The sequence below is a fragment of the Salvia splendens genome, chromosome 3, assembly GCF_004379255.2.
Source record: "Salvia splendens isolate huo1 chromosome 3, SspV2, whole genome shotgun sequence".
NCBI classification, from domain to species: Eukaryota; Viridiplantae; Streptophyta; class Magnoliopsida; order Lamiales; family Lamiaceae; genus Salvia; species Salvia splendens.
This window is the reverse complement of record NC_056034.1, coordinates 17,206,796-17,220,509: the sequence shown is the minus strand read 5'-3', so window position 1 is coordinate 17,220,509 and position 13,714 is coordinate 17,206,796. Positions and strand designations below refer to the sequence as shown.

Below are 13,714 nucleotides of genomic sequence, written 5' to 3'. Positions count from 1 at the left end.
GGCTTCCTTTTATAGGGAGGCTACCCTTGATTTTAAGGTAAATCCTCGTTGCAATTTGACTTCTTTGCCCTTAATTGTGGGTAATCCGTCCCAGCTATCCGTCTTCTCCATCTCAAGCCGTTTTAGTACGAATATTGATCAGTATGAGATCATGCTGGCGCCTCCTTCACCTGAACATTCCGAAACTTCCCTACTGGCTAGAATGCTTAACCTGCACACTTTAAACAACTGTTTTGCAAATATAATCAATTAAGCACATCATACTGACCCGTAACCAAGGCCTAGAATACGACTTATCAGCATGCCAGAATCTCCTTCTTGATTGCATTCGTCTTGTTCGATGGAAAGAAGTAATCCAAGAACAGTAACCTGAAATCTGCCCATGAGCTTATAGAATTTGCCGGCAGCCTCAGTAGCCATGTATTCGCCTCTCCCTTCAGTGCGAAAGGTAGAGCACGTAGCCTATAATCTTCCTCAGTTGAGTTAGGTGGCCTCTTCTGAATGCTGCAGAGCTTGCAAAACTCATGTAGAAACTCGTAGGGACATTCTATCTTGCGGCCATAGAAGTGTGGCATGACAGCCAGTACATTGGTCTTGATGTCTATCAATCTCTGAGCTTGGGTGATTACTATTGCTTGTGCCGGCTCGCCGTTCAAATGAGCATTGAGCGAGCCGATCTCTGGATCATTGTCTTGTTAAGCCTCCATTCTGACGGTTCCTTCTTCTGAGTCGGTAGCTGACTCAACTTCCTCCTTGATGGGTGGGACTAAGTCGTCTTCACTTTCCTAACTCAGCTGGACTGGATCTCCTGTTGTCTGCCCAGATCGGGTAGTAACAGGGGAGACTGTCTTCTTAATCTGCCAACTAGTCTGAGCGTCTCTCCAACCAAATGAGTTGTTCCAGTGTCATGACTCTGAGCCTCTGCGCATAAACTGTAATCAAAACGAAAAACAACGAATAAAAAAAACTATATACGCCAAAAATCTCTAGATGCAAACATAAATAACGCCATCCATCCCCGGCAACGACGCCATTTGAAGCGGCTGGTTTTCGTTGTGTTACGCTGTGTTTGTGCCTAATTTCTTGGTCCAGATGATTCGCTAGAACACAGGGTCTAGGAGATCGTGAACTTTCAGAATATCGTCGTTGCTGTAACAACCTCGCCTCAAAACCTCAACCCTCTACACTATTGGTTAGTATAGGGAAGTCGGGATCGAATCCACGAGGACAGAAGGGTAGGAATGCATAGAGAGAACTTTTGGAGGAGTTGGCTGCTGCCACGCAACTTGAGGGTCGAGTTTTAACTTCTAGGCCTGGGAATTTAAATCTAGTCTATTCTAACTACCATACCTGGAGAACTGAAAGAACGTAAAACATAGATGCATGCATGATTTGTATCAAAAAGCAACTTAAGAGCATTTATGAAATTCCTGGGTCAAGTAAAACAGTTTCCTAAATAATCCAAACACAAGGTTAGCAAAAGGAAACGGGAGAACAGATTACTCTAATTAGCTACTGACAAAAGCTGCAACTAACAAACTAAAGCAGTACGACTACAACTACCGATCGACTTCATCTCTTCCAACAAATGAACACGGAATGAACAGAGCAGACATGAAAAACAGAGCATACTTCAGATCGAGCGTCGAACGCTCAAATTAACCTCGCAGTTATCAGATCTAAACTAGTGGACTAAGTAAAAAAACAGTAACAAGGTTTCCCATGCAGATCCGAGCACACATATTCCAGATTCGATCTATTAACAGAAATCTAAGCTTGATCTACCAGAATCAACACCAACTAAACTAGATCCACAGTGTTCAACATCATTCCCACTCTGATTCAACCTAAATTCAAAAGATTGACTCCGATCAACACCGATCTCAACTCTGATCAACCAAAACAATTGCAAAACGCATCCAAATCAGTAATCAAAGCAGTAAACATTAAGATCAACCGAAAACAGAAATTTAAACTAGATTAAACATAGACCGAAATGAGTCACAAAGCAATCGCCGAATTTTCGGCAAGGAAATCGGCGAGAAAAGAGCACGTGCAGAAAGTAAATTGTTTCTTCACTCCTTCTCGGAGTGGTGTTACACCTTCAGCTGAACAAATACAAACCACCACTGACTACCCCAAAAACTCCATGGAACCAAGTGCGCGAGTGAATGTGTGAAGAGTGAGCCCAAAAATACTAAGGAAAATTCTCTAACTTCGTGTCCTCCCCCTTCTTTGTAAGCTTCCTGGTATTTATAGTTGTGGCTCAAATCCCTAGGGCAACGGTCATCTTGATTTGACGATTGTACCCTCGCGGAATTCACTCATTTTCTTCACTTTTCTTCTCTATTCTCTCTGCCCTGGTAATCGTCTTTCATTCCTGGGTTTGACAGATTTTTCACGCACCTGGACTTATAAATGCATGTTAGCACCTTAGAAATCACAGAATTCATACGTAAAATAGATGCATGAAACGTGCCTTATCAGCAATCCATGGGGCTAGGTTATAGTACCGACTCACAAATGAAACCATCACCAATAGCAGGGGATTAGGATAATTCCCCTAGGGTTTAGCAATCCATAGAGCTAGGGCATATTACCAACACATGCATAAAATTTCGCTTTCTAATGTGTGGTTTGGATTTTATACATGAAATAATGTACGAATATAGTCTTATAATGTACACACTTAACATTATTAATGAGTTTTCGTACATTATTCACTAAGAATAACTGCATTAGTTATGTATTTTATGGACTTCATTCGTTTAGGCAGTGAATGACTACATTATTTACTATGAATGGTTACATTATTTATGAGTTTTCGTACATTATTTATAAGTGAATGACTACATTAGTTAAGACTTGTATATACCTCTTCCAATTACTCTATTACAATGGTATATTATTATATCATGGTGCGTTACATTAAATAATGTAAGCGTTTTTAAACAATTAATGTACTATGTATACAGTAAATAATGTACACAATGTTATCATTAATGTATAAAAGTCAAATTGTACATTAAAACATAAATATTATAAACAATGTAAGCGTTTTGGCGTGGCAGCACGCTTAGCCTCCCTATCTGCAGCCATTTCCTCCCTAAATTGATGTATAAATGAAAGGGGAATGTCTTCATTAAAGTCATCATCGAAGTCGGCCGCTGTTGTCCACTTTGATTCTAATAAGACAAACGTACATTTATTAGTTTAGATGTAAATTGAATGCCTAATAACACAACTTATTAATGCAGAATAAGGATTATACAGATCGAAATAATCGATGTAATATGATGCTTCAAATTGGAAGACTTGATGTACACATAAGACTGGATAATGTATCAATGCATAGGTAATTAATGTACATATTAAATCCTTACACATATACATCACTTACTATTACGCATGTACAATAAATGCCACTTTTCGTACAGTATTTACTGTATGTAATCCAAAAAAAATGAAATTCAATGCATGTAGTGGTACTATACCCTAGCTCCATGGATTGCTAAACCCTAGGGAAATTATTCAAAAGCGTATCAATGCATTCTAAATGTATAGCACACAATAATGTACCATATCGGATCAAAATAATGTAAAATCTAGAATACCTAATGTAACACTCGATCACACATAATGTAAAAGAATTATGAGCAAAATGTAATTCGCCGAATAATGTAAATTTAACCTCGTAATAATGTAATAAGTAATAGACTAATGAACTCAAAACAACTAACATTAACAATTTCAAAGGCATAGACATGTGTAAACCCTAATCTGTAAATTGACAAAGCAGATAATGTAAGAGCATAAATTTAATAATGTAGCAAACCAAAATCGAAATCCATCACCAAACCAAAATCTGCAAATTGACAGAATATTTGTAGAAGCACTAAAAAAATACCGTAGAATGAAGAGAAAACTCGAGACGACAGACTAATGTCGAGATCAGATAATATTTACGGTGAAAAACGACTTGTATTGCGGTTTTTCTGATTGATTTTGGGGCGGCTAGGGTTTTGGAAGAGAGGGGAATTGAGGGAGAAGAGAGAGATGAAGTGACGGTGAGAGAGTGGAAGGTTAATGGTCTCTCAAAATTGGAATGATATCAATATGCTGAAATCTCGGATTTTGCAGTTTTGAAACGCATGTATAAAATCTTGTGATTCCTATTCTACCCCCGTAATGTACCAAATCGACAAAATAATGTAACACGGACTATCACATCTCCTACTAATCTAATCTGTCCAACATCTTAATCCAATGGTTGATATTAAGTTGGAACTTAATACTAAGGGGGCAATAGGACCTTAATGCTCCCCTATATATATATATATTTTGTATAATGATAATTAATATAGAAATATATAAATGATACAAGATTTAGATCGGGGATATTACAAACATTACTTTAACTACTTTTCTCTTCATCTATTTTACTTTACTAATTATGTATTAATTCTCAAGTCATTTGAAATGCACATATTTTTAGGGCCCATGGGAGTATATAAAAGTGAGTCTCATATTCCACTAACTTTTCATCTCACTTTCTTTTACATTTGTTAAAACTCGCGTTGGAACCAAATTGGACAATTAGTGGGGTTATGGAGGGGGTAATATTTAGATTTTATATAAAAAATTGTACTTGTTTGGATGTCTTAATTGGTTCATGCGATACTCCCCTCGTCCTATAAAAATATGGACATTTTGAACGGCACGGGTTTTAATGCACAATTGATAAAATAAGAGAGAGATTGAGAGAAAAAAGTAATATGAGTATTGTTAGTGGATAATGAAGCCCACGTCATTAGAGAGAAAGAAATTACCAAAAATAAAAGGGGTTATTTTTATGAGACGGACCAGAATAAAAAAATGTCCATAAGTATGATTTATTGGGATATTGGCATCTAATATCACAAAACTTTCAGAAAGTTGGGTTTTTTCCCACGAACTTTAAAATTGACAAATAATATCACGAACTTTACCCCGAGTTTGTTTTTTCCCACGAATGAAAAAATTTCCACAAATAATATTATGATACAGATTTTTTTTGAATTTTGAGAGTTTCAAGTTTTTCAATCTTTGAAGATAGTATTTCTTGAAGCACACCCTCCAAAATTGTTTTTCAATCTATTAACATAACATGAATTTTTTCATTCGTGGAAAAAAAACAAACCCGGGTTAAAGTTCGTGATATTATTTGCCAATTTTAAAGTTCGTGGGAAAAATCCAACTTTTTGAAAGTTTTGTGATATTAGATGCCAATATCCCTAATTTTTTTGTGTTAATTATAGAAAACAAAATTTTAGATTTTCGGTTTTTTTTTGTTTTTGTTGGATATGTAGTGCAATTTTGGTTTCCGTTTTTCAGATTTTTTTAGATATATTTTATGAAATTTCGACTTTTCTATTCGGATCGGTTTATATAATTCGGATTTCAATTTTTCAGATTCCATTTTTTAGATAATTCGGTTCGATTTAATTTTCATCCTCACCAAATTTCAAATTTTCAGTTCAATTCCATTTGGCGGAAAAAACTAAACCGAAAAATCTATTCATCAGAACCCATATCTAACCTGGGGTCGACTTCTCCAAATAGCACAGACACATACAGAGAGAGAATCCGACAGAAATTGGAAAGATGTCGGTGATGCAGAAGCTGAAGATGTTCGTGGTGCAAGAGCCTGTTGTGGCGGCTTCTTGCCTCATCGCCGGCGTTGGTCTGTTTTCCTATTTCTATCTAATTCTAACCGTCTTTTCACCTTCCTCTTGATGGCAGCTCTTCGTGCATTTCCGAATTCCATGGCTGAAGCTGGATTTCATTTTGCTTAATTCACCAGTGCTATTCCATTACATTAGAGTTAGACTTCATGGATTTAGAATTGCCGACTCAATCATTAGCTATTGTTTTTATTCCACATACCCTAAATCCAGCTTCAGATCAACATTTGATTGTTTACAAATTTCATTTTTGGTAGTTGCTACCATACAATTTGGAATTGGACATATGCTCAAGACCGTATTTTTATTATTCCATCATCAAATCTTTTTTCACATTGCAAATTTAGTGAACTGCTCTTTTCTTTGACCTTGTCCTATAAATTAGGGGAAATTAAAAGGCTGGATTGTTTTAATGCACTACAATTTCGAATAAAGATTTGGTATATGTTCAAGCCAGAATTTTTTACATTAAAAAGTCGAGTATATGTAGCCTTTGAATGGAAAATATAGTATAGTGACGATCTTGCTTTCAAATGATGATGGTCTTTCTTTTTTGTTGATTATCTCTTGCTCCATGTTTCAAAAACATCTTTATATAGGTAAAAATTTGTGTCCTCTTATTTTGTGAAAAACTATACATTCATTTCTAAGAGATGTGGCATCTTGGAATTTGCAGGACTCTTCCTTCCAGCTGTGGTTAGGCCTATACTGGACTCCTACGGCACATCCAATCAAGGGCCCAAGACTTGTATGAGTGATGTAAGTCATATGTTGCATTAGGCACATTTTTCTCCGTTCAAATCACAATTAATATGGTGGTGTGATTTTTTCCACGGATCACTTGGTTTCATCCGTCACTAACTTACCATGCTTCAGATTACTGTTGAATAGCCTAATAAACCAATGGTTGGCCGTGTATATAAAACACTATCACTTTCTGTGGAAGTTAGTCTTGTTCCTGCTTTTGTTGCCATCTCATATACACACTACTATGTAAACTATAGATCCACTTCGGTCAGCTGTATTGCTGGTGTCATTTTCCCTAGCACGTGGAACTCGTCTTGTACTAACAAGAATAGTAGAAAACTCGAGGCTTAATGCACATCCTCTATAGTTTGTGCCCCTCAACTCTCTCTTTGGGTATCATCGTGCTTCCACTCCACTCTTTCCAGCTTCTGATGATACTGTGTTTTACTCCTACCACATACTACTCCCGTGCTGTTGATTTCCTGTCGGATAGGCAATTCATCTTTGATAATAGATTGAATAATGGCTGGACTTGTTGAAATTATCTTCTGTTTCTTAATTTGCAGATAGTTGCTACTATGATTGAGAAGAAGAGATAAATGTCAGATTCGGATGTCATTCTGGAGCTTCATGAGAAAAAAATTAACCCAAATCTGTATGCTCCATAAATGTTAGTACTATTTTTACAATTATTACATTCTACATTGTAAAAGCACGAGAAGACTTCTATGCAAAATTTCAAGGTTTCAGTCACATAATTGGTTGTATGATCTTTTTTTTTTTAATTTTATTTTCATTAAAAATCTGTTGTTCTTGCTGCCAACTGACTTTGTTCTGTATGAAATCTTGTGTTGCTTTTTAATGTAAAATCATACTCCATATTGCTTAGTTCTTGGATGTGACTGTCATTTTTTGTTGATGATCATTGTTATGATTGGTATATTGAAATGCATGTTTCGAGTAGTTTACACAATTAGAATTGTTTGCATACAATAACTCTGCAATCCACTTTTACCCAAGGTGAGAAAAATTAATTATTTTATTATATTGTGTTTGCTTATGCATTTATAATATGTTTTTCAAATATTTAAATGTATAAGAAACAAATAAATTTAATTTTTCTGCTCAATAGACCTGGGACCGAGCCAGGAATTTATATAGAGGCAAAAATATACATAGGCATAATCTAGATATAAAATTCCTAATATGTTTCCTTGCAGTGAAAACTGCATCTCTTTCTGTTGAAGCCAGTCTATTGCAAGGAAATATATTAGAAGTTTTGTGGTTGAGTACGAAGAATAAGGAAACATATTAAAAGTTTTGTGGTTGAGTACGAAGAACATCATGTGGAGAAATCGAAAGCCATCTTCCATTTTTAAATCATAAAATTCATTATTTAAAATTTAATTCCTTGCACGTGAATTATTTGCGTTCTAATTTGTAATTATATGTTTAGCATATGAATTTTATAAATGTCATAGTTCACCATAACTCTAACATTATATATCGAAGTCAGCTTTTTGGCTCTGATGATGTGAATTAATATTCTGTTATTTGATTGCATGAAGACATGAGTTTCTTCGTTAGCTATGTGTTGTTTCTCTCGAAAATCGACCGCGAACGCGAAGGGCACACTCTGGTGAGCATGTGGAGCCCACGCTTGCGCCGAGCTGCATGTGGCAGAGCATGCCAGCCTCAGCGTCGGGCAACAAGCAGCAGAGGAACGAAGCGCCGGATGGCCATGGACAGCCGAGAAAGCTGGTGTTTGAACCGAGGGCGTGTCCTTGCTGGAAGAGAGTGTTGGGCTTGCGACCAGCAACGTCGATGATCTGTGTAATCAGGTGTTATTCTGAAAATAAACCTGGGTTGTATTAAAGTATGGGCAAAACCCATTTTTCTTGATGGGCAAAAATGTAATAATTCTTGGACCACAACCAACCAACACACTATAATTTTCAACTGTAGAGAAACAGAGGACCACACCACAAGATTAATTTCAAAATTGCAGATACAAACAAATTCTACATACTGACAGAACTAAAACCAACTGTCCACACAAAAATGCAAACACATCAATCAAAACACAAAGTATGTAGTATACAATTTATACAGACTGATTATGGCTATAAATCAGCAACCAAAACAGACAAAAGACAAAAATCCCATTCAGCTACCCCACCAGATTCCTTGGACCGATTACCAGTTCCAAATCTACCTACTAAACTTTGATTAAACACCCACAAACATCTGTATTTACAACAGCACTCATCCTGTTTTCATGAGAGATGATGACTATGCTGCCTTTCTACTTCCATCCCTCCTTCACCTAATACTAACATACCAAAGTAACAAGCATCACTCCTAGCCTACCACATAGTATACCCCGAATCTAAACCATTATTAAACACGAGAAATCGGATACACTAAGTTCATGCTTCTAACTTAGGTTGTGATTCCGAGCTTATGATTGTTGCGGCTTCACATTCTGATGGTGATATAGGAAGCTTGCATCTCGGTCTCATCTTCTTCACTTCATCACTAGAATAGATGCAAATCTTCTTAGCCATCTTACAGAATTCCCTGCAAAAAAAATATATGTTGGAATTGATCATGAAAGAGTTTTCCATGATATCATGATGAACTGCTTACTGCCAAGGGTCATCTCCCACGAGCATCATGTCTCCCTCATTGTCAGTGTAAACCACCTCCCATTTGCTGCGAGGGCGAAGTTCTCCCTTGATATCGAACATACTCTCCAGTTCCTCAATGAGATCATCATAGCCACGAAAAGCAGACAAGTCCATACCACGCCCCACAGCAATCCCTTGCATTTGAACCTAATGGGATACGTCGTCATAACTAAATTCTAAATGCACTTCATTAATCAAAGGGATTGGTTACCTTGATCCGAGTTCTTGAAGATGAAACATAATCCTGCGGTCCCTGAGTATCATTTGGAGGGGCCTCCATTTGAGCATCATGTCTTTCCTTTGATGAAGCCAAAAGGTCGACGCCTGGTTTCTCATCAGTTTCAGGCCTCTTAGGCGGCAAGTCAGAGTCCGGGATAGTGCTTGGACGAGGCAAAGGTACTTCTGTTTCCAATGGAGGGGAGATTTTGTTCGAGTTGTTCCTCAAATCAAAGCCAAATAAACGGCATGCAGGCGCAGTCTCTGACTTTTTTATTTGGTCTGGACAATTACTTGCCCTTGATGACATAGGAGAGTGATAATTAGGAAGAGCAGAATGTAACAAAACATTTTTGTTGTCGTTTGTAGATTCTCGAAACAAGCTCAGAGAACCATTTAAACTTAATAGAGATGGACACGCTCCACCAGAATGTGGTGCAGAACTTGGGAGGCTGCTGCCATGGTGATCTTTCGGCTTAGGAGGCCAGAAAACTTGTTTTTCGCTGCTTTGAACGTCGGAATTACTAGTTAGGTGGCTCAATTCGAGGGACGTGGTTGATTTCTGATACCAGACAGGAGATGCAGCAGAAGCAGTAGTAGTTTCTACATCAAGAACGGGTCTCACCAATCAAACAACTAGTGTAAATATATGATGACAAATATGTTATAATGTTGTATACCGGTAAGAGGTAGATCAAGAGGTCGAGGCCTTTTGATTTTCATAGCTGGCTGTGATGCATCAACAGAAGCCGAAGCTACAAAGGGCTCGATCTCCCATAGTGAGACTCTGTCTGGCCGCAGTATAGTCGCAGGTTCGTCCCATTGCACCTGATAGAGAAACATATACTCATATATATCTAAGTGAAATTCATTTTATTTTTCGCACGAAATAAGCTATGGTTTTGGAATTGACAGTAACCTTGAGCGAACGCCATGCAGATTCAGTCCACTGCGAAGAGAGGTCTCCAAATCCAGTAATAGTGCCTGTGAACCTGAAAATATGTAGTTTTGTTCCATTGATATCAGAGCAATCAAGCTGGGGGATCAAGTAACGAAAATGCGGGAAATCAGAAATATTATAACCTTCTCTCAGGTGAATCTTCTCCTTCAAATCTCATTTTGAAACGCATGCCAACAGAAAATCCATGTTTCATAGCCTCAAGGTATTTATTCAGCCCGATAATGAACTGACTTGTCCTGGTCGTAGAGTGCACAAGATGAAGCAAGAATCTCATAAAGATGCAGCAGTAAGAAAATGCAAGGATGCAAGAAAGGAATACCGTGGTTTGTAGTAGACCACGAATAAGGTTTGTGCTGTAATAGCATGTGATGCAGTTGCAAGCACGCCAAGATGCATGCTTTGGCTGGAAATGACAGAGGGTGGCATTGAGCTCTGATGTCGAGCAAGGTGGCGTATGCCTACACGCAATTCCCCATTATCACCCCTGTGATTCAGAGTTCAGATTCAAAAGTTAATAGTGAAGCTGCATTCAGTAAGCACGCAACGAAATAAAATGAAAGAATACCTCAAGAAAACAAAGCAATCACCAGCAGCCAATCTCTTTGAGGTGACAAACATACTCCATCCAGTTGTAAGTAAGTGCCTCCTCGGTTGGCCTGATGAGAAGCAAATTGGAGCTCCAGCAAAAGAAAGGTATATGTATTTTCTGAAGAAGTGACAGCAAAGAAAGTGAAATGCAAGTGTACATGTAGACTTATTACCTCTGAATATGTGCTTGAAACGCCACTCGTATCCATGTAGATCTTTGGCGACCAAATCCTGGGTTGGGGTTGGTTGGCTCATATCCTAGGAATCAGAAATATCACAAACAAAATTAGTGATTAACTATTTTTGCTTTCTGTCACATAATCATCTGCTAACAATATCTCCGGGTTTCAAACTGATGCAAGTCGCATATAAACTACAAGAAGAGTTGCTTACTAATGGAGGAAGGCATTCATTTGCATGCTTCCGAAGGACAGAGAAACCCCCATGAGTGCTTGTATCAGACGCTGTCAAAATCTTACAAAAAGATTGAACAGATGGCTTTGGTGGATCGGGAGGGGATGGATCCGGGCTCGTGGGCTCAGTTTGCTACAAGAATATATGTACACGATCCACAGACGTTATACATACAATACGTTCAAGAATCAATACATCCATTAACATGGCAGAGTGCTTACATCTGGTTCTGGCTGCAAAGTGATCTGGGCATAAACTTCATCTGTTTCTGGTTCAGCCTATAAATCAAGCCACCATAACATATGTAAATTTTGAGACAAAACAGAAGAACAAAAGTGACCTAACTAGAAGCACTATGCAGAAAACAATACCTTTAATTGAATGTAAACAACACGACAAAGGATCTTCGGAGGGAGATTGAAGTGAGGGATTTGTTGATTCAGTTCCTGATTCGTGGATGCCTCTAACTGTGGATTAATACGCTCGTAAACCAAATTGCAGCGAAATAGTATTAGGAGACGGGGCAAAGGGAGAGGCTTACTTGTTCCATGTGACCTTGAGGAAAGTAGTAAACTCTTTCTCCCACACAAGGAACATCCACCAAAGGCCCTGCACATGCCTTCCATAGTTCTGTGTACAGATCATCACCTCCCACACCTACCGAAGATCAATCAAATAAGTCTAATAATCAAAATTGAAAGAACATAGAACCAAACATCTCAACTAAAGATTATTTGGTTCTTGTTTCTCGTGGAATAAAACTTGAAAGGTGCATCAACTTAGAAAACTAAATGTAACAACACAAAATCAACTGCAACCAAAAACACTGAAACATAATGAAAACATTCACTCAAGTTCAAAAAGGCAAACCTTTCGGTCAAATAATCAAATGAACAGTAATATATGAAAGCAATATTTTAAAAATAGGGAATGAAATTGACAGAAACCAGCCCAGAATCAAATTATGTTGTACAAAAACAAAATTTTGCAAGCCTTTCTTTTTTTTGTCGGAAAAAAAATAATAAAAAAAAACCCAAAAAAGATGAAACATTTTACTCACCTCTTTCATGAGAGCCTCCTCTTATCAGGCCATCAGCATGCGCCATTCAAAGCTCACAGAAACAGAGCAAAAACACTAAAAAGTAGAAATTGAAAAGAAAGGGGGAAAAAGGTCTCTGAAACTTCAACTAATGATATGTATAGACAGAACAAAACACCAAAAAATAAAAAAGCTCGAGTCTTTGATGCTCGAAGAAGAAAGAAAGAGAAAAATTAAAGCTCCTCCTCTCCCTCACTTTCAACCTACCCCGTTTAACATCGTCATCAATAATCAAAGGCGAAACTTTTCCAATCTCATTCATACACAAAGAAATCCTATCCCTCTCTTTTCTGGGACAAGGATCTCTCTCTCTCTTTAAATGTGTGTGAGTCTAACAGCTATGGAGGAGTGCAACAAATGCTACTAGTAGTATGTGTTTTTGTGAAGTGGATGCAAGAATTCAACTCATTTTCTCTCACTTTTCAGTTACAAAACCTCCCTCTCTTTGCTTTTGTCTCTTAACTAACCAATACCACAAGCCTTTCTTTTTTCTCACAGCATTTACTTCAAAAATCTCTCCTTTTTCTATTTTTCTTTTCTCTCTTTTCCTCTCTCCTTTTTCTATTTCTCTATCAATTTTGAAACTAATAAATCCGAGTTTCTTCAACTCTATTAGCACCTTTCATTGAGTTAAATCTTAACCCGGGTTGACTCGAGGAATGATTAGCATTACATGTTTCTTTATTATAACAGAAAGATGAGGAAAAAGCATATGGGAATCCACATTAAAATACGTCGTACATGAATAAAATACAATTACTCACACGTTATTGGCTGTAATAATGTTTTTACTTTTATTCTCTGTAAATAAGAATCCTACAAAAGTTTCTTTCTTTTTTGCTTTAAGGGGAAACTATACAAATATATTCATACACATATATATATAGACTCAGTCTCCCATTATTGATTTTAACTGTACCATATGTTCTTTATATTTATTTATTTATTCTTTTTTTCTAAGTATGTTTTTGGTGAAGTGGTCAAATTTTTGGCTTATGAAAGGGAAATAGTATTCACATTTGTTGACATTATTACAATCTTGACAAAAAAAACTCAAGAAATTCAACGTATTCTAATTAACTACTACGTAGATAATGAAATTATATGACTGATTAAAATCATACATGTATGCCGTATGGTCAACCATATATATCGTTAACTTTAACATATGAAAGTAAAAATTAAAACAATGTCGTTTGACATAAAGATGTTAGTATAAGATTAAAAGAATACTCACTTTATTACTATTCGAAATATCTATACTTATAAAATTATA

The 13,714-nt window shown here is 37.0% G+C and overlaps 1 protein-coding gene and 1 long non-coding RNA gene across 2 annotated transcripts; one reads left to right on the top strand and one right to left on the bottom strand.

Annotated features, from left to right (window-relative positions):
• The first annotated feature begins 5,463 nt into the window (after positions 1-5,463).
• LOC121795293 lies at positions 5,464-7,358 on the top strand. The gene is made up of 3 exons (XR_006049448.1): positions 5,464-5,722; positions 6,400-6,482; positions 7,037-7,358. It is a non-coding gene; the product is annotated as an uncharacterized LOC121795293 (long non-coding RNA).
• Positions 7,359-8,460: 1,102 nt separating this feature from the next.
• Positions 8,461-13,057, bottom strand: LOC121795292 (auxin response factor 18-like). Its single transcript, XM_042193797.1, has 14 exons — positions 12,400-13,057; positions 11,881-11,996; positions 11,711-11,806; positions 11,561-11,617; positions 11,319-11,471; positions 11,099-11,183; positions 10,903-10,993; positions 10,657-10,821; positions 10,460-10,573; positions 10,296-10,368; positions 10,057-10,204; positions 9,372-9,979; positions 9,120-9,307; positions 8,461-9,050 (listed from the first exon to the last, which is right to left on the bottom strand). The coding sequence occupies exons 1-14, from the start codon at positions 12,443-12,445 to the stop codon at positions 8,900-8,902; spliced, it is 2,091 nt and encodes a 696-aa protein (XP_042049731.1). The 5' UTR covers positions 12,446-13,057; the 3' UTR covers positions 8,461-8,899.
• Positions 13,058-13,714: the final 657 nt, after the last annotated feature.

Coding starts and splice junctions, on each gene's coding strand:
- LOC121795292 (XM_042193797.1), bottom strand. CDS start 12,445: ATGGCGCATGCTGATGGCCTGATAAGAGGAGGCTCTCATGAAAGAG. Junction 11,997..12,399: donor AGGAGGCTCTCATGAAAGAG/GTGAGTAAAATG, acceptor GATCTTCGGTAG/GTGTGGGAGGTGATGATCTG. Junction 10,822..10,902: donor GATTGCTTTGTTTTCTTGAG/GTATTCTTTCAT, acceptor TCTGAATCACAG/GGGTGATAATGGGGAATTGC.